The 24,490-nt window shown below is 39.4% G+C and overlaps 1 protein-coding gene across 1 annotated transcript; it reads right to left on the minus strand.

Annotated features, from left to right (window-relative positions):
- Positions 1–1,645: 1,645 nt before the first annotated feature.
- On the minus strand, positions 1,646–23,788 carry LOC131276898 (olfactory receptor 7A10-like). The gene is made up of 6 exons (XM_058290479.2): positions 22,891–23,788; positions 18,571–18,645; positions 18,069–18,234; positions 16,019–16,217; positions 3,426–3,549; positions 1,646–1,713 (listed from the first exon to the last, which is right to left on the minus strand). Exons 1-6 carry the CDS (start codon positions 23,786–23,788, stop codon positions 1,646–1,648), a joined length of 1,530 nt encoding a protein of 509 aa, XP_058146462.2.
- Between the last annotated feature and the right edge of the window lie 702 nt (positions 23,789–24,490).

Raw genomic sequence — 24,490 nt, forward strand, 5'->3', positions numbered from 1 at the left:
AGAAGATAAAGGGCATATATTTAAAAGCACAGCTAATCTTCTAGTGAAAGCTGAAATAGTTTAAACTTTACCCTACAGTATCAAACAAGACATGGATGCCTGCTTTCATTATTGCTATTCAGTATTGTACTCTAAGTCCTGCCAATAAAATTAGGCAGTAAAGTAAATAAAAGCACCTAAATTAGAAAGGAAAAAAATAAATGTATCTATATTCAGTAAACACATGATATTTTGTATAAATAATTCAAAATTCCCATAAGAAAAGTCATAAATGAATACAACTAAATGTAAGTTACTTGATTAACATGCAAAAATCCACCACAGAAAAAATTCCTATTTGGCCATTGGCAAAAATTCATTCAACATAGCATCTAAAAGAAAAAAAAATACCTAGGAATAATTTTAATTAAAGAAGTGTACAACTTGCCCACTGAAAACTAGAAAATACTGTTGCAAGAAATTAGAGAAGACATGTATATGGTAAGATATCCTGTTCATGGATAGGAAGAACTTTTATTATTAAGATGTATTACTACCAAAAGCAATATATAGATTCACATCATACCTCTCAAATTCCCAGGAGACTGTTTAAGCAGAAATGGAAAAGGCAATCCTCATTCGTACGGAACTATATTTCCCCAGGCCTGAGTATACATTAGCACATTGGATTTACTGACTTCCATCCCTTTACACCTATTTACACTGACAGTTGTTTGAGAGCAAGCACAATATCTTACTTTTTTCTTCTTCCCCAGAACATAGATTGTGTTTACCATGCAATATTCTGAATAGATATTTGTTGAATGAATGAGAAAGCAAACAGTTGAGAGGGGTGAGCAGTGCTAACAAGGGGGAGAAAACAGAAGCAATGGGTCAAGAGGAAATCCTGTTTCAGAGGACAGCCTCATAAATGAAAGCCAGTGTCAGGGGAGACAGATCAGAGATAGTTAATATTTTATTGTATTTAGAATTTCTCTCCAGATTCAGTTATAGGGAAATCATTATAAGAAACTTTGCAATATTATAGTCCACACCTAAAGATAGGTGACCTCCTCTTAGAAAGAAGACGTCCCCTGGGCTAAGAGATGAACATGGAACTCCAAAGATGACTCTGAAAGGTCAACACTGGCACAAGTTTGCATTGTGGTTTTCTTTCTTTCCTCCAGGGAACTACATATCTCATGGAGAAAAAAGACAAAAGAATACTTCGTTAATGATGCTCATGGGAATGATATCCCTAAAGGCACAGAAACTGAAAATGCTTCCCCTACACTATCTAAGTCTACTTTCCTAATCTGTGGTGATGAAATAACACAATTGTGTCTTCTGGAGACCAAGTAAGTGGTTCCATCTCTCTGCCCTTCCTGGAGGCAGAGCTTCCAACTTCATCCCTCATTCAAGGAAGAAACTGCATTGGTGAAATCTAAGCCTTCCTTGATGATTTGAAGGTGAATCACAGACTCTTCATAGTTACTGGGGGAATGTATTAAGGCTTAAGGCAACCCTTTTACTGGTGGTAACTTGAGAAGAGTACAAACATATAGAAAGGAAAATCATACAAAGTCTTGCCTATTTAAAAAGACTGAGTGGAAGTAGATAGTGGTACAGTAAAATATATTCATTCTACTATCTGTCTTTTCTGAGATTAGCACTTGATCATGATGCTTCTGTCTCCCGGCAACATTTTCCCTTGTTTCACTGCATCGTCTTTTTCTACAATTGTTAGAGAAATATGTTTATTCACTTTCATCCATATATATATATATATATATATATATATATATATATATATCCATATAATTTATAAATTAACTTTTATTAGAGAAGTTGTGAACTCACAGAGCAAGCATGAAGATTTGCAGAATTCCCATATAACAGCCCTCCAACAGCATCTTAAATTGTTGTGAAACATCTGTTACACGTTGTGTTAATAATATGGGAGGTATGGAAAAAGTATATCAAAATTGCACTATAGAACATAATTAGTGGTAAAAGCCTGGCAATTTTATCACATCCATTTTTTAGTTAGTTATTCAACAAACATTTACTGATTAAATATTTTGTGGTAATCACTAATTTTTCTGGGAATAAAGAAATGAAAAGTACTTTGTTCCTATATTAAAGAAATTGTATCTACAGGGGTTAACAAAACAGAGAAAATAGTACATGCCATATCTTGATGTGACTCTGAAATACTCCTGAAGAATAACCAAAAGTTTGAAATATTGCATTATCTAAATTAAATGAGTTGCTCCAAAGTATATTTCTTAATCTCCAAACATGTGGGAGTTGAAGTTGATGGTTACTGTATTCTTTATATGTGCACATGGAACATATACTTGTACCTTTCTTGTACCGATGTGCACATGGATCAATTTACCAAATTGACAAATTGCACGGTTATATCATCAGTCTCAACACATTTCCAAAAATGAAATAATAGTAAGTGTTTTGGAAAATTAAACCTCTTATTAATCAAGAAATGAAAATCAGACATTCCCCACCAAAGATGTGATTTCAGCATGTAATATCATGAATATGGTTAATTTTAAGAATTATATTATGAAGAATTTATGGCATAGTGATTTTCTGTCACATTTCTATATCATATCTCCATTTCCATCCTCAATATTTTCTGTGATCTAGTCACACTGATCCCTTGTTTTCCAGTTCTCTGAATTGCAAAACAATACATGCAGTTGTGATTTGCCTTTTAGTCCTTTATAATAATTCTGTCAAGTATTTATTGCCCCTCATTCCTCTTACATAATACAAATGCTACTGCCTCTATGGAAAACTCCATGGAACCACTTGACCCAATGAATTTGCTGTCCTGCAAGTCTCTGTACATGCACTAATTGCAGGATTTAAGGATGGACACAAAGTGTTTCTATGTTTTGTCTCCTTAATCAGCTGAGAACTAAGGGACACCAGAAAGTGAACAATTCCTTGTGGGTGTGCTATATTGCCCTCAGGTGGCACACCATACAAATAAACATTTCTAAAAATAGCCATAAACTTTCTTACATCCATTCTTCATCTCAGTGTTAGTCATGGGGAAACAAGATGTTGAAGATCCAAGCTTTTGCTATAATCTAAATATCCTTTCAAACAAGATAGAAAACAGGTACTTATAATACAATGTAGTAGTTACAGGATAAGGATGAAATGTAAGTTACTAATGTGGGGTCAAGAAAAGTTTTCCTAGAGATGCCTTTGCCTGCAATGGGTCTAAAGCTTATCAAATGAGCTAGATAAGTGTAGAAAAAGATGTCATTTCAGTGGGAAATATCATTAATTTTTAAATTGCTAAATGGGAGAAGGATGAATATTAACTCTGCAGTTTCCTACAGAAACTTTTCAATACCTTGTAAGACTAGGGGATATAATGGTGAGATGGGGACTTTTTCTGGGCATGAACTTACCTGTCTCATTGGAAACCTCATTCTCTGGGCATGCAGTACAAAGAAAGCAGCAGGCACGCTTTCCCTCCTGAGAGGATTTCCTGAATCCAGGAATAAACTTCTCATTGCATACTGAATGGGGAGACTGAAAGAAAATCAGATATGTGTTAACAACTGTGACTTTAACTCTCCAAAAACTACATTGCTAGGAGTATTGAACTAAACAGAAATTTAAATTTTAAATACATGAATTTATTTCATAGGATGTATTTATCATTGTATCATGTGAAATTCAAAAATTTATAAATATGTATTTTTTATTTTAAATTAAATTTTTATTATCCTACCTCTTTGTCTGCTCTCTGTGTTCAATCACTTTGTGTTCTTCTGTGTCTGCTTGCATTCTCATTAGGTGGCTCTGGGAACCAATCCTGGGAACTTTCTGGAGAGGAAAGTGATTACTCTCTTGCACCACATCAGTTTCATCTTCTACTATGTCTTCTTAATTTTCCCTTCTTTGTGTCATAAGTGGTGTTATCTTAGTGATCCAGCTCTCAGTGTCAGCTGGGACTACTGCATGGGGTGGCTTTCTCATGTGGAATGGCATTCCTACACAGGGTAATACTCCATCCTGGGGCTGCATTCCTACATGGGCTGGTACTCTGTGTGGGCCAGTCAAACTCTGGACCTACCATAAGATAGATGGAAGCTGAATTGGTTGACCCATCTCTTTCACTATAAAAGTACAAGTTAGTAAATGTGTTCTTTTCCATCCATGATAGTAGGTAAGAAAATTTTTAAAGTTGAAAGGTTTATTAGTCAGCCAAATAGTTGCTGATGAAAAATACTAGAAATTGGTTGGTTTTTATTAAGGTATTTATTTGGAGTAGGAGCTTACAGATACCAGCCCATAAGGCATAAGTTACTCTTCCTCACCAAAGTCTATTTTCATGTGTTGGAATAAGATGGTTGCTGATGTCTGTGAGGTTTCAGGCTTCCTGGGTTACCCTGGACCCAACTCTTCTGTTATCTCCAGAAGGCCAGCTGTAGACTCTCAGGTGAATGGCTCTGTCTCTCTCCCTGAGGCTCCAGCTTAAGACCAGCATCAACTCCAACATCAAAACTCCAACATGAAGAGCTCTCAACTCTGTCCTTGGCGATGCCTTTTATCTATGAGTCCCCACCCACCAAGGGATGGGGATTCCACACCCTAATGACACGGCCCAGTCAAAGCTCTAATCATAACTTAATCATGCCCAGGTTCAGACCAGTTTACAAACATAATCCAGTATTTATTTTTGGAATCCATAATTATGTCAAACTGCTACAAATGTTAAGTTGTTAAATATCAGGATGTGGCCATTTACTGAGCAGTAAGGAGGAAGAAATCCCCCCCAAAAGTGATTTTCTTTATGTGTAACACAAATCAAAATGATTGGGTCATATTCATCTCTGAAAATCTTGCATTCCACTCTATAATCTCCTCAGATATAGAAAATTGTGGATTTTGTGGTACATCTGGGGCAAATTGTCCTACATTAGCTTTAAGACCAAAACCTCCTGTAAAGTTGCAAAAGTTGAGAATGTCAAACCTGGTGTCCAATTTCCTTGCCTCATCCAAATTCATTTGGTCACCAACATGATTTTTAAATTGTGTGTTCTTCAGAAATGAGTGGAGGCAAATGAGACATAATTTTGTGAGGAAGTTTGTCCAAAGATTAAAGATAGAAAACCCAAATTAGGGAGCATCCATGAACCTATGTGGGTTCTGCTTCATAATTCAAATTTATTACTAGCATCCAATGAAATAAAAGAAATGACAGTGAAGGGAAGGCAGACAGGTCAATATGGTGCAAAGTAAGGAGCTCCAAGTGTCAACTTGTCCTACTGGGCAGTTAGTAATCACACAGAACTGTCTAAAGCCTCTGTTTGGGGGCCTCGAGAGACCTGGGCATCCTGTAACATCTTTTAAAGAATGAATGGAGCCTGCCCATTTGCAGAGATTTGTGAGTAGAACACTCCACATCCTAGAAGCCTGCACCAGCAATACAAACCACCTTGGAAACTATTCTGAGTCTGAAGTTGGAAGCTCCACTTTGCAAAAATGGAGAAGGAAGTGAAGGTTTGGCACCAAATTCAGCTGATTAAGTAACCTCAACCATCTTAAGTATAGTCCTAAGAACAGCTAAAGTTTGAAACTGCCCAAGTCAGAAAAATACCTGAAGCCTCCATTTTAACTCTGCCCCTGGCATGAAAGGCAGGGCTAACTGAAAATCATAGTGATGGTAGGGATGGGTTTCTTTCCACCAGAATTGGATAGTCGCCATAGCCTAGGCTCCAGCCCCACCACTGGCAGGGAGGAAGATGGAGGGACCTGAAGCAGCCTCTCTGAGTCACCACAGGTGATTCTGACCAGCACAGACTGAATAGTTGGAAACCTTGGGTCTGCTGGTCTGTAAGCACCTTCAATTCCATCTTCACCTCTTCCCCACTTAGGATTGAAGGGGGCTGGTGTCTCCTCAGCCTTCAGGGCAACTGCAGGTGCTTTTGGACTGCAGAAAATCAACTGTTGATCACCTGTGTCTCCACCTCCACCCCTGATAGGACTAAAGCAGTACTGTGTTTCCCCCACCTCTCTGGGTAATTGTGTGTGCTTGTCTCTGAGACAGAATGAATAGTGAGACATATAGCTCTATTATTGCCCCCAGAGAGGACAGGCGGGGAGCTAGGTTTCCTCAGCCTTTATGGGCAATAGCAGGAACTTTTGTCCTGCATGGATAGAACTGGTGGGTACCTGTTTATCTGCCCCCAATCTGAATAGGAAAAGAGGAGTTGATGTTTCCCCAGTCTTTCTAGGCCATGGCAGGTACTTTCAGCCTGCATGGATTGAACTTTTGGTCACCTGTGGGACCAAACCCATGGCACAATAGGATAAGAGAGAGCTGGTGTTTTCTTAGTCCCTCTGGGCAATGGCAGCCGCTTTGTGGCATGCATGTAAAGTGCTTCTGGATCCAGTCCCACATGCTAAAAGCTTAAGAGGGGACTTATGTTTCCTCAGGCTCTACAGGAATTGGCAGGCACATTGGGCCAACACAGACTAAACTGTTGTGTGTCAGTGATTCTGTTCCCCCCTCCTAAAGGGCAGCTGCTCAGGCCACTGAAACCATATTTGCCCCACATGGATACAATTGTTGGGTCCTCCAGAGGGTCCATCTCCACATCTAGGACTAAGGGGTCTTGGAGCTCTGTCAGCCTAGCTGAGCCTGCCATTTAAGACCCACAGGGCATAGATTGAAGCCCATAACTGAATCTCTAACCCTACCTAAATGAGGGGAGGAAAAGGGACCTGAAACTTCATCAGTCTCTCCAGGCAACTACAGGCTGTCTTGGCCTGCACAACTTGGATTATTACACATGGCTGAAGTTCTGTCCCCACCCCTGACAGAGAAGAAACTTTGGAGAAGCTTAGTCAATCCCCTGTGCAATGCAGGCAATGTCAGTCACCACAGCTTAGAACACCAAATTTATCCTCATCTCCAAATACAAAACCAGAAAAGGAGAAAAGGCCAGAAGGCCCTAAAGTAAAAGGAGAACCTGCACCCATTATAAATATATCTTGTAATCCAGATGCCAAGAAACCAACAACAAAATAAAATCAAACCAAGAAATAGAAAGACAGGGGCCATTTAAAGCCTTCAAATGAAAAAGGATTTGAGACAACAAATCTTTTTTCCCCTTTTTTTTAATGGTACATTAAAAAATATATGAAGTCCCCATATACCCCGCCCCCTTCACCCCACTCCTCCCACATCAACAGCTTCTTTCATCATCATGGGCCATTCACTGACTTTGGTGAATACATTTTGGAGTACTACTGCACCACATGGATAATGGTTTATATTGTAGTTTACACTCTCCCCCAGTATAGCCTGTGGGCCATGGCAAGACCTACAATGTCCAGCATGGGTCCTTGCAGTAACACCCAGGACAACTCCAAGTTCTGAAAATGCCCCCACATCGTATCTCTTTCTCCATTTCCTTACACTCAGCTGATACTGTGGCCACTTTCTCCACATCAGTGCTCCAAGTTCTTTCATTACTAATCACAATAGTTACACAGTAGAATATCAGTAAGTCCACTCTAATCCATACTCTATTCCTCCAGGCTGTGGACCCTGGGATGGTTATGTCCACTCCACCTCTATATAGAGAGGGGTCTGACATTCCATATGGATGATGGATCCAATTATCCTGTTTGCAGTTATACGCATTCTTGGGTACTTGGTATGGTAGATGACCTTCTTCACCACCCTGCTACCTGGTTGGGGTAAGTCCAATAGACCAGAGGGTAGGATTTGCAAGTCGGCTGAGGGCCAAGGCCTGGCTCTCATACAGACAGTCCAGAGATTCAGTTTCTCCTGACTATACAACATTCCGAACGACAAACTCAGGTCTGGTAAAAGAAACAGAAGAGGCATGTGTTGAAAGGTTACATATGAGTCTAACATCATCACAATCAAGAACACAAACTCCAAAGTAGGGCCATCTGACATGACACTGAAATCCAGAGTCAGATGATAAATGACATTAGAACTTGTGGGTCTCTGTAGCCCTCAGGAAAACCAGTACCTCACCTTGTATCTACTTTGACTGACTCTGGGAACCTGTTGAGGAGTGCATAAGTGTGATCCCTCTGATGACCTCTTATCTCTTTTTTGGAGAGTCATAGCCATATAAACTCATTTGACCTTTCCATTTCCCCCTTTTATTCAAGGTCAAAAATCAGTTTTTAACACTTGATATTATATGTAGACTGAGATATTCTGCTGGTCTAAGTTGACCCTTTTATTTAAGGTCTTTTCCTAGTTGTATCATCAGCTGATGCTTGGTAGTAATCACTTGGCACCAGGTAGGCTCATCCCCGGACGTCATGTCCCATGCTAGGGGGAAGGTAATGCATTTACATGCTAAGTTTGCCTGAGAGAGTGGCCATATTTGACCAACTTGGAGGTTCTCAGAAGGTAACTCTTAGGCACCCTGCAACTCTAGGACTAGTTCATATTTCAGGTGCACAGGCTCATAAGCATAGTCATCAGTATCAAGGACTCATTGTTGGACAATCCTTCTTTATTGATCTTTGCCATTGCACTTGGGGGATTGTTGCTCTTCCATTTTTTTAATGTGATGGAACTCCACTGGCTAGGAACTCAGAGCTCCCTCAGTTGTCCTTTTTAACTGCAATCATTATGAAAATATCAAAACATTTTAATGTACACTGTATACATGCCCTGGAGAACTCTCTCCCAACCATGTAACCCCTATCAATAACACCACACCCCAGTGTCCCTCCCCTGCCATATTTGAACCTCCCTGTGGTCCAAAACATCTTCAAAAATGAAGCCTAATATATTACAACTTACTGTTAATAGTAAAACAGAATATAATGATGAGTTTAAAGGTTAGATAAACAATAAATACTAATCTAGAAAAAGTAAAGTAAAAATCAATTGAGGTGTAAAATTGAAAGACATAAAAATGATTTGTTTTTGAAAGTTTGCCTTTAATCACTGCAATAATCATTGCCCTGTATGTACGGTGGGAAGGCCAATTCTTCCCTGTCTTCTTCAGTGTCTACATCCTTTCTTCTTCTTTTTTTTCTAATTATTAAGTTTGTCCTCATAAAAGTCTTAGGTCACAGTAATTCACATATACAATATGCATAACTCACACATATGCAACCTCAAACACTTTGTCCCTTCCCCAGCAATAACCTTTTTACATGTTCATATATATTTGCTGCAAAAGATGTACAGATATTGAGACAATAGCTTTCAAACATGGTTCCATTTGGGTTTGGATTGTATTTTATAATGTATACTATACCTTTTTCTAAAATTTTAGTTATCTTACATTTTACATTATGGTTTACATTTTAGCCTATGGACTTTTATACATTTTTGGTGTAATTTAACATGTCCTATATTCATCATTGCATAATCTTGTGGAAAACTTCTATTGCCCTCACATTTACACTGATTCCGTCTATTCAATACCTCTTTACCCCTCTCCTCAGGGCCCACAGTGACATTCAATCTTCATTACTTGAAGGACCATATTCAGAAACACTTGCAACAATTTTGAGTCTTGACATGCTTGATTGCTCCAACCCATTGGGAGCTACCAATCCTCTCAAGAAATACAATTCCTTCTATCTGAGAACATCAGTCCTCCCCAGGTTGTGGGTATACCTTTACTCACATTGTATGCATCTCCATCCAATGGTATAACCAACTACAAGAAAGGGACCTCTCATACACACCCTAGAAGCCTGCCCTGTTTCAGATGCCCCCTCTTAAGCATCTTAAACAGGTAACCTTCCTTATTATATATTTTTAAGAGTTTTCCTGGGAATGCAGAAAGATCCAGCCATTCTGGAGGACAGTCTGGCAGTTCCTCAAAAAACCAGCTATAGATTTGCCAGAAGTAGAAGAGAAATGAAAAGGAGCAGAAGGATTATTTGAAGGAAAAGTAGTAGAAAATTTTGCAACACTATTGAAGGACATAGATATCCATATCCAAGATGCACAACATATTGCCATCTGAATAAATCCATATAGACCTACTCCAAAACCGATAGTAATCAGAATGTCAAATAGCAAAACAGTAAGAGAATTCTGAGAGCAGCGAAAGAAAATTGATGCATAGCATATAATGCATACTAAATAAGATTAAATGATGATTTATCACTGGAAACCATGAAGGATATAAGGCAGTGGCATGATATATTTAAGATACTGCAAGAGAAATAATTGCTGCTAAGGATCTTATATCTGGCAGGACTGCCTTTCAAAAATCAGAGGGAGTTTAGAATAGCATAGATAAACAGAAACTGAAAGAGTTTATAACAGTGGTTAGCATTGTAAGAAATATTAAAGTGTATGCTATAGCCTGAAAAGGAAATAAAGGAGGAAGCCTTGGAAGAAGACTAGAAATGAAGATTATATCAGTACAAGTAACTTAAAGTGTTGAAAGATCGGTGAAAAGAAAATATGATTGATAAACCCAAAGCTTAAAAAGGATTAAATAAGAACTGCATTTACTGGAATAACTTTAAATATTAATGGATTAAACTTACCAATCAAAAGTTACAGTCTGGTGGAAAAGAAAATAAGAACCATGTATATGCTGTCTTTCAAGAGTCTCACCTTAGACAGCAGGATACCTAGTTATTTAATGTGAAAGATTGAAAAAAGATATTCCATGCATGCAATAACAAAAAAAAAACCGCTGGAGTAGCTCTACTCAGATCAGTTGGAAGACACTTTACAAACAAAATTTTTATTAGAGACAAGGAAAGACATTATATATCAATTAAAAGGGCAATACACTTTGAAGAAGTAAGAGTCATAAATTTATGTAGACTTAAGCAAGATGCCCCAAGATGAATGATGAGAACACTGGAAAAACTGAAGGGAGAAAAAGAAACCTTCTACAATAATTGTGGAAACTTCAATACACCAAACATATTGTTGGCTAGAACATTTGCACAGAGGATCATTTATTGAAAACAAGAGCTTGAATAATATGACAATTGTTCTAAACCTAATGGACATATACAGAGCATTGCAACCCCATATAATAAGATACATATTCTTTTAAGTGCTCTTGGATCTTTCATCAGGATACTATATGTGTCATATTTCAGATCTCAATAATTTCAACAAGAGCTAAATTATACAAAACACTTTGACTGATCATAAAGGAATGAAGCTGGAAATCAACAAGAGGCAGAAAATTGAGAAATTTACAAATATCTGGACATTAAACAACAAATTATTAAATAATCAATGGGTCAAAGAAGAAAATCAACGAAATCATATATATCTTGAGATGAATGGAAATAAGAACACAGTGTATCTGAAACTACAGGTTGCAGTGGAGGCAGTGCATAAAAAGAAATTTAAAGTCCTCAATGCTTACATTTAAAAAGAAGAGTTAAAGTCAATAACATAACTACTCATCTTGAGAAACTAGAAGAACAGAAAAATAAGGACAAAGCAAGTAGAAGGAAAGAAATAACAAAGATTAGAATAGAAATAAATGAAATTGAGTATAAAACAATAAAAATATAAAGAATTAACATAATCAAAAGTTGGTTCTTCAAGAAGATAAACAAAATTGGCAAACAACACTTATGAAGACTGGCAAAGGAAAAAAGAGAGAAGATTAAATAAATAAATAAATAAATAAATAAATAAATAAATAAATAAAATGAGAATGGGGACATTGCTACTGAGCACTCAGATATGAAAGATATAACAGGAAATTACGAGCAAATGTTTGCAAGAATGTAGATGAAATAAATAAATTCCTAGGAATATAAAAATAAACTACACTGATTCTAGAAGAAATAGAAGACCTCAACAAACCAATCACATTTAATGACATTGAAGCTATCATTATAAAAAGAATAATGCATTAAAATGCAATGCCCAGGACCAGATGGTTTCACAGGTGAGTTCTTCCAAGCATTGAAAGAAAATTTAATAATAATCTTATTCAAGTGTCTCCAAAAATTTGAACTACTAGGAATGATACCACATTCATTCTAGGAAGCCAATATCATCCTAATAACAAAGCCAGATACAGATATTAGGAATAAGGCAAATTAAAAACCCATTTCTTTCATGAATATGGATGCAAAATCCCTCAACAAAATACTGGATTATTGAATCCAATGAAACATTAAAAGAATTATTCACTATTATCAAGTGAATGTTAATGAGGCATGAACGTGTGATTCAACACACACACAAAAATCAGCATAACACAAAATAAATCAAAGAAGAAAAATCATATGATCTTATAGATTGATGCAGAAAAAGCATTTGAGAAAACACAGCTTTTTTTTTTAATAAAAAATACTACAAAAGATAGGAACCAAATCAAACTTTTCCAACGTGAAAAAGGCCATGTATGAAAAAACCACAGTAACATTGTATTTAATGGTCAAGTACTGAAAGGGTTCAGTATTGAGATCAGGAAAAAGAAATGCATGTCCACTGTCACCATTGTTGTTCAATATACTGCTGTAGTTTCTTGGTAGAGTAATCAGGCAAAAAATAATAAAAGGCATCCAAGTCAGAAAGGAAGAAGTAAAATTTCACTATTGCCCATGATATGATTTTCTTTCTAGAAATTTCAAAAAAGTCTACAATACAGCCTCTAGAGCTAATAGACAAGTACAGTAATGTTACGGATTTTGTCTAGGTTCTTGACTGCTGCAGAAATAAATTTCAAGAGCATGTCAAGTGCGTTAGGCCAGTAATTTATTCAGGCAGAGAAGCAGAAGAAATGGGAGAAAACAATAGTTCCAGGGTCCACTTGAGAGGAAAGGGATGAAAAGTGATAAAGCAGGCTGGTTTACAGACTACAGTTTCCCATTATAAATTATAAATCCCCAGGTTACTTCTGTAGTGATCCAAGAAGGGGAGAAAGCAGCCATGATCAGGGTGCAGAGGCAAGAAAGAGTGTTCAGGCCTTGCACCCAGTGTTTGAACCATTAATTATTCCACCCCTTTGATAATGGCATAGGAGGTTGTAGATCGGTTTATTGATTCCCTATCTTATGAGCCTGCTTCAGTAGATTGCTAGGATACATGATCAATATGCATAAATAAGTGGTGATTCTATACATTTGTAATGAAAAATCTGAGAATGAAGCAAAAAAATATATTCCATTTAAAATAGCAAATAAATAACACATATTTAGGAATAAACTTGAACAAGGATATAAAGCACTTATATTCATAAAACTACATGGAATTGTTAAAAGAAATTTTAAAAAGACCTAAGTAAGTGGAAGAACTTTCCATGGTCATGTATTGGAAGAATAAATATCATTAAGATGTTAATTTCACCCAAATTGGTACGGAATTCAATGCAAACTCTGAACAAATTCCACCAGCATTTTTTTCACCAAATAGAAAACACAATTACAAAATTTATTTGGAATGGTAAGAGTTCCCGAATGACCAGAAACATCTTCAAAAGGAAAAGTGCAGTTGGAGGGCTCTCACTTCTGGGCTTCAAATCATATTACCTAGCTATAATGGTCAAAAGAGCATGGTACAGGCATAAAGATAGACACAAAGACCAACGGAACTGAACTGATTGTACAGAAATAGACACTCACATCTATGGTTCAGTGTTTTTTTACAAGCCTCTCCAACAAACCCTTCTGGGGCAAAACAGTCTATTCAACAAGTGGTGTAGGAAGAATGGAATATCCATAATCAAAACAAAGAAACAGGACTGCTATCTCATACCTTATATAAAAATTTACACAATATAGATAAAAAAAAAAACTTAAATATAAAAGCAAGAAATTTAAGGCACCTCAGAAAATGTAGGAAAACACCTTCAAGACCAGGTAATAGATAGTGTCTTAAAACTTATACCAAAAGCACAAGCATGAAAAGAACATATGGGTAAATGGGATGTCCTCAAACCTAAACACACTTGTGATTCAAAGGATATCATCCAGTAGGTGAAAAGGCAAACAACTCAATGGGAGAAAATATTTGGAAACCACATATCTGATAATGGTTTAATTTCCATTCTATATAAAGAGATCTTACAACTCAAGAATAAAACAGCAAACAATCCAATTAAACATGGGCAAAATATTTAAATAGATATTTCTCTGAAGAGGAAATTCAAGTGGCCATAAAACAATAAAAAAAAGTTTCATGAAAAAAAGTTTCATATGACTAATTATTAGGTAAATGCAAAACATGATGACAAGGAGATATTGTCTCATATCACATAGAACATCCATTATTTCATAAAAAAATAAAATAGTGCTGGGGAGGATGTGGAGAATTAGGAGCATTCCTTCGCTGTTGGTGGAATTGTAAAATGGTGCAGGATCTGTGGAAGACAGTTTGACAGTTCTGTAGAAAGTTAAATATATAACTGCTGTATGATCCAGCAGTGAATGTGAGACAAACAGACATCTGCAGACCAATATTCATAGCAGCGTTATTCACAATTAAGATACAAAATATCCTAGTGTCCTATCATCCAATGAGTGGAAGTACAAAATATGGTATATAGATATGATGGAAGATGATGCTGCAGTAAGAAAAATTAAATTGGAATTCAAACAATAACACGGATGAACCTTGAAGGCATTATGATAAGTGAAGTAATTTAGAAAAAAGACAAATATTATGTAGTCTTATTAATATGAACTAAATATTAAGAATAAATGCATGGAGGTAAAAGTTAAGGTAGAGGTTATTAGGAGATAAGAGGAGGGATGAGAAGGATTACTGATGCTTAATATATGTACAAGTTTTAATTAACTTGACCTTGAAAGTGTGGAAATGAATAGAGTTGATGGGACACATTAAAATGACTAATAGCTTATTTATAAAGGGATTGTGTCTTAAAAGAATAGTCTAGGAATGTAAATTTCAATTGAAAGAAAGCTAAAGAATAATCTATGGACTGAAAACACAGTAAACTCAGAGTCGGAAGACAATTATGGTTGATGGTACACATGCAAAAGGGTCTTTCTGTGAGCTAGAGTTGATGTGCTTCTCTATTTCAGTGTGGTGGGAATGTGGAGAAGCATGGGAAAAATGCAAGAGTGTGACCTTTTACTTTGGTTAACAGCATTACTGTAATATTCGTGCATCCATGCCAAAGATGTACTCTTTTGATAATGGGGTGTATAGAAAAAGTGTACCAAATGTACGCTATGGACAATGATTGGTGGTAATGGTCTGATGAAATATCTCATAATCTGTATCAAATATTACACCACTAGGTGGTGAAGAGTCGTTGTATGGGAATTCTAAACATGTGCATGATTGTTTTCTAACTTCACAACCTCTAATAAAAACATAAAATTAACATGGTAGTTTGAGAGAAAAATAAACCAAATGTAAGGTATGGACTGCAGATATTAGTAATATTTTGATGATGCTCTTGCATAGTTTGTAACAAATGTTTCAAAAAAATACAAGATATTGGTGGTGGTGTGATATAAGGGACCCCTATATGACGGTATGCACTCTTGCTTTTTAAGTTACTACCCCTTATTTAATATACAGATATTATTTTTGTATATTCATAGATGAATGATATATTTTAATAAAATACATAAAGTGTATGGAGTTTTAAAATCTCATATAGTTAATAAAAGATCACACAGTTTGTGCAGAAAACACAAAAGACAAGGTGACATAACAATCTATAGATGTAGGATGCAGAAAATCTTCAGTTAGAAATCTTCAGTTAGAATAATATCTAAATATACTTATTTCTTTTCTGAATTCTCCCAGAGCATCATAATGCAATGCATGGTTATCAGTATCTACTATGGTTGCAGAATTAAATGAGATAATGTATGTGCAGTACCCAATCCCGCCTAAAAGGGTCAAAATGGAATTATACCATTGCATTTAAAAGACTCATGGAAGAAGTCTAGATATTTTCTATTTAAAACATTTGGGAAGAATGTTGAGGTGCTTAGTAACAAATTTTTTGACTTTGATTATGACATGTTCTGAAATATGCGTGCCATCAAACCAAAAAGGCTTTACCTGCCAGGACTCAACAATAAGCCCATCTCCATTTCCCATCGACTGCATTTCTACTCGTTGAAGAAACATTTCATGAAGCCTCTGAGCCACAGCATATACTGTATTATACACATAACTTCCTTCATTCATGTCCTTGTCAAACAGCCACCAAGGCAACAACTTCAAGGAGGCATTGGGAGGACAGTTCTCCAGAATGTTACTGTCAGATTCAGAAACAAGGCAAACAAAAGAAATTTACCAGAATTTAGTGAGGTAAAGTCTTCTGGGTATTTTACAGGGTTAACTGTCTGGATAAAAGTTTGAAACCAGGTATCTCACCAAGGTGGTGTGAAAAAATGAAAGCCCCATTGAATGAGGCAAGGAAAAGTCTTACTGTGAGGTCATGATTCAGGCTTTCCCTATCACTAATTAAATCCATCACCAAACACTAAAATCCATCAGTGAGTTAGAGTCACCATAAATGACAACCACGTTCACTGATGATTCTTGATCCATAAAATGAAACTGCCGATACAATGTGAAATATGGTCTTTCAGTGATGGGGATCATTTCCACAAAGGCTGCACAGATTCAATTCTGGTCCATCACTCCTCTCAAGCCCCATAGAAACTGGAAACCTTTCTTTCTTCGGACATGGCCAGCCACACCCAGGTTGAGCTAAAATGAAGCATCAGCGAAAGTATTGCAACAGCCAGAGAGGTGTCTTTTTGGGCTGTCTGATAGATGGGTGGAAACTGGCCATCATCATTCAGATTAGGATCACAAAAGCCATAGGTAAGCTAATATGTAAGGAGAAAATAAATCAATTTGAGGAAGAGGATTGGTGAAGTACCATCTCATCCCCAATAAATACTAAGTAGTCTTAACATCAGAGATAGGAAAATTTGCTCTTTCTAATTTCTAATCATCTCCTGATCGCTGGGAGTGTTCTAGAGAAAAAAATTGATCAATATCTGCGGCAGCTTGCTTGGTCGGTAGAGGTGGGGTCTGGCTGCAGACGAGGGGTCGGTCCCGCTTGGGATGAGGGATTGGTTCCGCTTGGGACGAGGGGTCCGTCCGGCAGCAGACGAGGGTTCGGTCTCACAGGGGTTGCGCGGTTCGGCTGACGGGGTCGCCCGGCGAAGCCGACGACGAAGGGGTCGCCCGGAGAAGCAGGTGATGAACTGGGGACAAGGGAGGCCAGGCCTTTGTCAGGGGCTCTCAGGACTGGAGGGTGCACGGCAGAAGAACTACCGCGGAGACAAGGTAAACACGCAAGTCCACTTTATTGAGGGAGAGGCAACAGTTTTATAGGGACTGGGGAAGGCTGATTGGTCAAAGCCACGCCCTGTTCTGATTGGTTGCCGGCGAAAGGTCAGTGGGCGGTACTGGACGGGGGAGGGGTGGTGATTAGGGATTGGCTGTCGCTGTTGCTGGGGGAAGGGGCAGGGTTTAGGGATTGGTGGCTGCTGTTGCTGGGGTGGAGGGCAGACTTGAGTTTCCCGCCCACGCCTGGCTGTTGCTGCTGTCGGGGGGAGGGAAAAGGGCAGACTGGAATTTTCTGCCCTGCGCCTGCGCAGGGAGAAAGAAGAAGAAGGGTGCCACCCCACAGGCATCGTGTGGCGCCATCCGGGAGGAGGGGCGGCCACGGAAGCATGGCTGCCGAGAAGGGGAGATCCGAGGGCACTCTGCGCCCATGCCGAGCTCCCTTCAGGGGTGGCGGTGAGTCCGACCAGCCACCCTATTATGGGGGCAGTGGCTTGGCCTGCCGCGGCTGCTCCCCCGCCAGACCAGCAAACCACACTTCAGCCCGAGGGGTGACCGCATTTCCCCCTTCTTTTCAAATAAGGGCCAGGATGGCAGCAGCAACAAGTAGCCGAGGCCCAAGAGGCAGTAAGCAATGAGGGAAGCGGGGCTGAAGAGGGAGGTGAGTATGATGGGGATATAAATGTACAATTTGGGGGGTGGTATCTTGCCATTGCAAGCAAGGGTGGCCAATGTCCAATTCTCGTTGATCCCGGCGGCTATACGGTCCATCTGCTGTTAAAAGTCCCGAATGACAGCGCGTTACAGGTAGTTGATCTCTTCTTGGCGGCGAAGAGTGGCAGAGGCAGACTGTGTGATGGTCTGGAGGATCACAGTTGTGAGGACAAGTCGTGTCAGGACACTAGCGGCGGTGGTGGCAGCAGCGTCGGGAGTGGTGGAGACGTAGGCGAGGACAACAGGAAGGCCAAAGTCTCCACGGGCATGAGAGAGGCCGATGTTAACAGGGCGGGCCGACATGGGGTGGCCCAATCTGCAACGCAATGGGGGTTCAAGCAAAAAAGGAGGGGGGCGGGGGGCGAGAAAGGACGCTTTGGATGGCTGAGAAAAGGAGTGAGGTTGAGACAGGAGGAAGCTCCGCAGAAGTATGGGGAGGCAAAAGCAGAAACGTTATTAGATGCTAGAAAGCAGGCCGTGGGCCGGGGAAAGCGGGTTGTGGGCCATTTAGCGGGGCTGGAGCTGCTTGAGAGTGATGGCGGCATGGGGGCCACGGTTACAGAAGACTTGGGGCTGTTTCAAAGAGATCTTACACCAGTGATTGTCTAGGAGACCTGCGAGGGCCCGAACTTGTGGGGCTTGCTTAGCAGATAGGATGTTACCCATTGCTAATGGCCTTTTGGAGCCGATAAGAAAAGGGGCCCTTACCTTGAGAGCGCGGTGATGGGAGCCGAGGTGCACGGTGAGACGAGGGGTCGGAGCCGATGTGACTCCGACGGTGGTCGCGGGCCAAGAGAAGGCCCCGACGAGGGGAAGGTGGAACGACGAGCAGTGGAGCAAGGCAAAGGGGAGCAAGCGTGGAGGGGAAGAGGCAGAGGTGAAAGCAGGGGTGGAGGTGCTCAGGCACGTGCTCCTGAGAGTTTTATTGGCGCCTCTTAATCATAGTAGGTCGTTATAAGTCCCCGACATGGAAGGAAAAAGCCATCCAGCGATTCTCCCAGACCGCCGTGGATCGTATGAGGTCACCAAGTTTCAGGAACAGCAATGCAGAGCAAAAAGATAGGGGTGAGAAGAGAGGAGGGTGTAGGGCTGTGGTAGGGTTACTTCAGACGTGCAATCATGCGCTCCCGAGAAATCCAAGGCTCCTCTTAAACATAGTGGGTCGGTATAAGCCCCTGACATGGAAGGAGAAAGCCATCCAGCGATTCTCCCAGACCGCCGTGGATCATATGAGGTAGCCAAGGCTCAGGTAGCAGCAATGTTGCACGAGAGAAGCCCCACAGTGAGAACAGAGGAGGGGGGGCTGCCAGGTTATGGAGTGAGGCTGTGGTGGGGTTGCTCTGCCCCACGTTGGGCGCCAGCTGCGGCAGCTTCCTCGGTCGGTAGAGGTGGGGTCTGGCTGCGGATGAGGGGTTGGTCCAGCTCAGGACGAGGGGTCGGTCCCACTTGGGACGAGAGATCGGTCCCGCTTGGGACGAGGGGTCGGTCCGGCAGCAGATGAGGGGTCGGTCTCACAGGGGTTGCACGGTTCGGCTGACGGGGTCGCCCGGTGAAGCCGGCGATGAAGGGGTGGCCCGGAGAAGCAGGCGACGAACTGGGACAAGGGAGGCTAGGCCCTTGTCGGGGGCTTTCACGACTGGAGGGTGCACGGCAGAAGAACTACCGCGGAGACAAGGTAAACACGCAAGTCCACTTTATTGAGGGAGAGGCAACAGTTTTATAGGGGCTGGGGAAGGCTGATTGGTCGAAGCCACACCCTGTTCTGATTGGTTGCTGGAGAAAGGTCAGTGGGCGGTACTGGATGGGGGAGGGGTGGTGATTAGGGATTGGCTGTCGCTCTTGCTGGGGGAAGGTGCAGGGTTTAGGGATTGGTGGCTGCTGTTGCTGGGGTGGAGGGCAGACTTGAGTTTCCTGCCCACACCTGGCTGTTGCTGCTGTCGGGGGGAGGGAAAAGGGCAGACTGGAATTTTCTGCCCTGCGCCTGCGCAGGGAGAAAGAAGAAGAAGGGTGCCACCACACAGGCATCGTGTGGCACCATCCGGGAGGAGGGGCGGCCGCGGAAGCATGGCTGCCGAGAAGGGGAGACCCGAGGGCACTCTGCACCCATGCCGAGCTCCCTTCAGGGGTGGCGGTGAGTCCGACCAGCCACCCTATTATGGGGGCAGCGGCTTGGCCTGCCGCGGCTGCTCCCCCGCCAGGCCAGCAAACCACACTTCAGCCCGAGGGGTGACCGCAAATATCTGAGGTATGGGGAACTCCTCTGTCTCTTCCCTCCTTGTCTTTATATCTTTTCCAAACAAAGGATGTGTGCACATCCCACCAACACTATATATTGGCCAAACCCTTTCAGAGATGGATAAACACAATTCCCTTATTTGATCTAGTCTTTAAAGGTTTCTTAAAATCCCAACAAAGAGGGATACATGATTTAATCTCCCATTCCTCCATCTAGGCTTGCCTGTGGAATTTTGAAGTACTCCAGCAGTATCCCAAACTGAATGGATAGTTCCCATGTTTTTCCTGTCAGAGCTGCTACCTACTTGCTTTCTTTTCTATGATTGTAATTAGGTTTGTTCTTGCCCAGTCCAGATTGCCAAACAATGAGACATTCCAAATTCCTATGTTCAAAATATGGAGAACAAGTAGGTATGGTGCCTATTAACCAATACTTAAGTTAAGAATCCTACTACTACCTTATTGAAGAAAGGCCGCATATATCCATAGCCAACAAAGTCAGCGTAGTATTCTTGATTATACAGAGTTCCTGATTATAACAGAAGTATTGTCTTTCTAAACTGGCCTATTTTTCATTGTTTTCTGTATTTCCAATTATTGAAAAACATAATTCTAACTTCTTCAGTAAGATGACTATGCATGCTTACTATGTATTTTCTCAAAAATCTTTTTAAAATTACTTTCATTTTTAAAGATGGTTTAGATTCACAAATGTTACATAAAAAATATATGGGATTCCCATATGCTCCACCCTTCACCCCCCCCCCACTTTACCACATTAACAATGTATTTAATTAGTGTGATACATTTGTTACAATTGATGAACACATATTGAAGCATTGCTACTCACCATGGACTATACTCTAGATTATGGTTTACACTTTGTCTCACACAATTTTATAGGTTATGACAAAGTGAATAATGACCTGTTTACATCATTGCAATTTCATGCAGGGGAATTCCCATGTCTCCAAAATGTCCCTATATTACTCATATTTTCACCTCTCCCTCCCCTCAGAACCACTGGTGGCAAGTGTCTTTATATCAATGAAAAAATATTTTCCATTGATAGAATAATAAGCCTCTCATAGAATAATAATATCTACTTATTATAATGAATAGTGGACTAAATTCAAAATTCTTAAAACGTTTTTATTTAGAAAGAAATTTCTGCTTGAAAATAAGGCTTTAATATAAACTATTTTATACAAGAACTGATTGCAAAATAACAGTCTTAGAGTGTAGCATTCTGGGAATTGGTACATCAAAATCTTAGGCGTGAGAACACCGAAGACACAATTTCCATGGAATAAATGTACATGATTGTGTTTGCAGAAAATGATTCACAATATATTGTTTGCAGTAACATCTAAAGACTGTGCCTAAGAAAGATTTTGACAAACTGACTGGTTTATGTGATAAATGATTTTACTGAGAATCCTAATTCAAGTAATGTGAAATAAGATGGACCTCTTACTTGCACTGGAGAGAATTTCAGATTATGGTGCAATCAAAACAGACATTTTATAAAACTACATGAATGAAATATCTTTCCCTGAGAATTGCAGTTGTGATGTGTGCATGACTCACATCAGAGTCTGAAACTCTATGTCAATAAATTAAAATTGAAAATGAATTCACAGCTTTCCCAAAGAATGTGAAGTGAATACAAATACATAAATAATTATTAGTATTTTAATAAATGACCATTAGCTCAGAGAAATCAGTAATTCCAAAACGCCACTCTGGTTTCACATTTCTACTGATGACAAATAAATTAGTTGATGAAAGAAGAATTCAACTTAATCTACCTCAGAAAGAAAACAGTACATAAACACACACAGAAAATGAAACTATGGCCCAATATGTGAGGTTAGTTGTAGAATAAGATATAATAGGAAATGTTATTAAACACACACATTTCTTTTTATGATCTGTAAGTTTGGACTATTATTGTACGGAGTGCTGAAAGACATTTCCAGATAACATCCTTAACTATGAAAATAATTTTGAAAAGGCAACCTTAAGTCACTAGAAGTCTGATAGAAATTGAGACAGTCATTTTTGAAGAACCAGGGCTTGTGTTGTTGGTTACAACTTCACGTAACTTATGATTCAGAATGTGCATGAGAAAGACACATATTAGAGATGGAATCTGGATTATTGTAAACCAGTCAGATGATGTCCCCAGTTCAGGATGTGACCTCTTTCAGGAACCAATGAACAAAAAACCTTGGTAGCTAGTAAACAGCCTTTGCTATCAGAGCTTATTCTTCATTAAAGCCATAAAACACAAGCAATTTCTTTCATCTTGCAAGGACTGCAGTATACCTTCATTCCTCCAGCACCAGCTATAATTTCATACATATGGAATAAACTGAATGAAATATTTTACTGCTGAAAATCCAGGCAGCAGTTTCTCCCTTCAATCCTGATTCCAGGAAATACAATGAGAGAACACATGATGTAAAATAATACAAAAGAAACAGTTGTCCTTGGTATATAAAAATTAAAGAAATAGAAAATTTTCATTAGACAAATAACAGATTATTTCTCTATGAATTTATAAAGAATCTAGATTATCATCTTTTATTGTTTGACCTGTTAATCATGAGCAGTTTTCTAAACTTGAGACAAGAGTCCTTTTATAGAGAGAATGTTTCTCAGCTTTTTAAAGCCCTGCTTCATATCCTTGTTTCTAAGACTGTAGATAAAGGGGTTCAGCATAGGAATGATCACCACATACATCACTGAGGCTATTGCATTTGTCCTTGAGTTTTGATAAGCAGTAGAGCTAAGATACACTCCAAGACCTGTACCATAAAACAAAGTCACTACTGAGAGGTGAGACCCACAAGTAGAGAATGCTTTATACTTGCCCTCGGCTGTTGAAATTCTCAAAATGGAGGAAATAATCTTAGAGTAAGAGAAAAGGATCCCAGTGAGTGGAATAACACCCAGAAGTCCAGATGCAAAATATATCACTAAGTCATTTAGGAAAGTGTCAGAACAAGCAAGTCGGATTACCTGATTAAGTTCACAGAAAAAGTGGGGGATTTCCAACTTTGTACAAAAAGACAATCGCAAAACCATTAAGCATTGTAAAAGGGAATACAAAGCACTCAATAACCAGGATGCCAGTAGCAGAGTGCCACAGAACCGGGGGCTCATGATGACCATATAGTGCAGGGGGTGACAGATGGCCACAAAGCGGTCATAGGCCATTATAGTCAAGAGGGTGTTATCTAGTTGTCCAAAAATTATGTACAAAAATATCTGGCTGAGGCAGTTTTCAAAAGTTATGATTTTTCTTTCTGTCTGGATGTTCAACAGCATCTTTGGGACAGTGGTGGAGGTGAAACAGATATCTGTAAAAGACAGGTTAGAGAGGAAGAAATACATGGGTGTGTGGAGGTGGGAGTCTGAGATGATGGCCAGGATGATGAGAAGGTTCCCTGTGAAGGTGACCAGGTACATCAACAGGAACAGTCCAAAGAGGAGGGGCTGCACTCCTGTATCTTCTGACAGCCCCAGAAGTACAAATTCTAAGACACATGTTTGATTTTCTGTTTCCATGTAGATGGTGAAATTCCTGGAAGAGATATCAGAATAATGCAAATTTAGCCACAAACAGAAATCATAAAAATATAATAAATGTTATGATTTTTTGTAAGCAAATTAAGATTATATTTTTTATAGATTTTATAAAGATTTAATTTCCTTATTTAAGAATGTAAGGGAAATCAAATCCTCCTGCTTCTCCCTGAAAATTTTGTTGACTAACTACACTTGTCCATAATGGAAAAATCTATGCCAAGGCAATATTTTCCACTACAAATTCTCTCAGACTTTACTCTTATAAACAAACCTAATGCCCAGTCTTTTTGTACCTTGAGAAAAAAGTGGTGAAGAGTAAGAACAAAGTTGTAAGAACCATATGACTTAATTGCAACACTTAATGTAGAAACACATTAATTAAACAGTATCCTCTTGAAGAAATAGATAGAATAAAACACCCATACTAATGTGTTCCGTGAATGTTTCACAGATGACAAGGGCAATTTGATGTAGACAGTATGGTCTTCTCAACAAATAGTACTAAAAAAATAGGATATACTCATGCCAAACCAAAAGGAACTTAAGCACAGCTTGTAAAAATTTCATAAATATTAAATTAAAGTTAATCATAACCACTTAAAATTAAAATGAATATAAAACTACTAGAATAAACATAGAGAATGTTTAGGGTCCATGGTGTGGAAATGAATGTTTAGATAA

The sequence above is a fragment of the Dasypus novemcinctus genome, chromosome 30, assembly GCF_030445035.2.
Source record: "Dasypus novemcinctus isolate mDasNov1 chromosome 30, mDasNov1.1.hap2, whole genome shotgun sequence".
In the NCBI taxonomy this organism is placed as follows: Eukaryota; Metazoa; Chordata; class Mammalia; order Cingulata; family Dasypodidae; genus Dasypus; species Dasypus novemcinctus.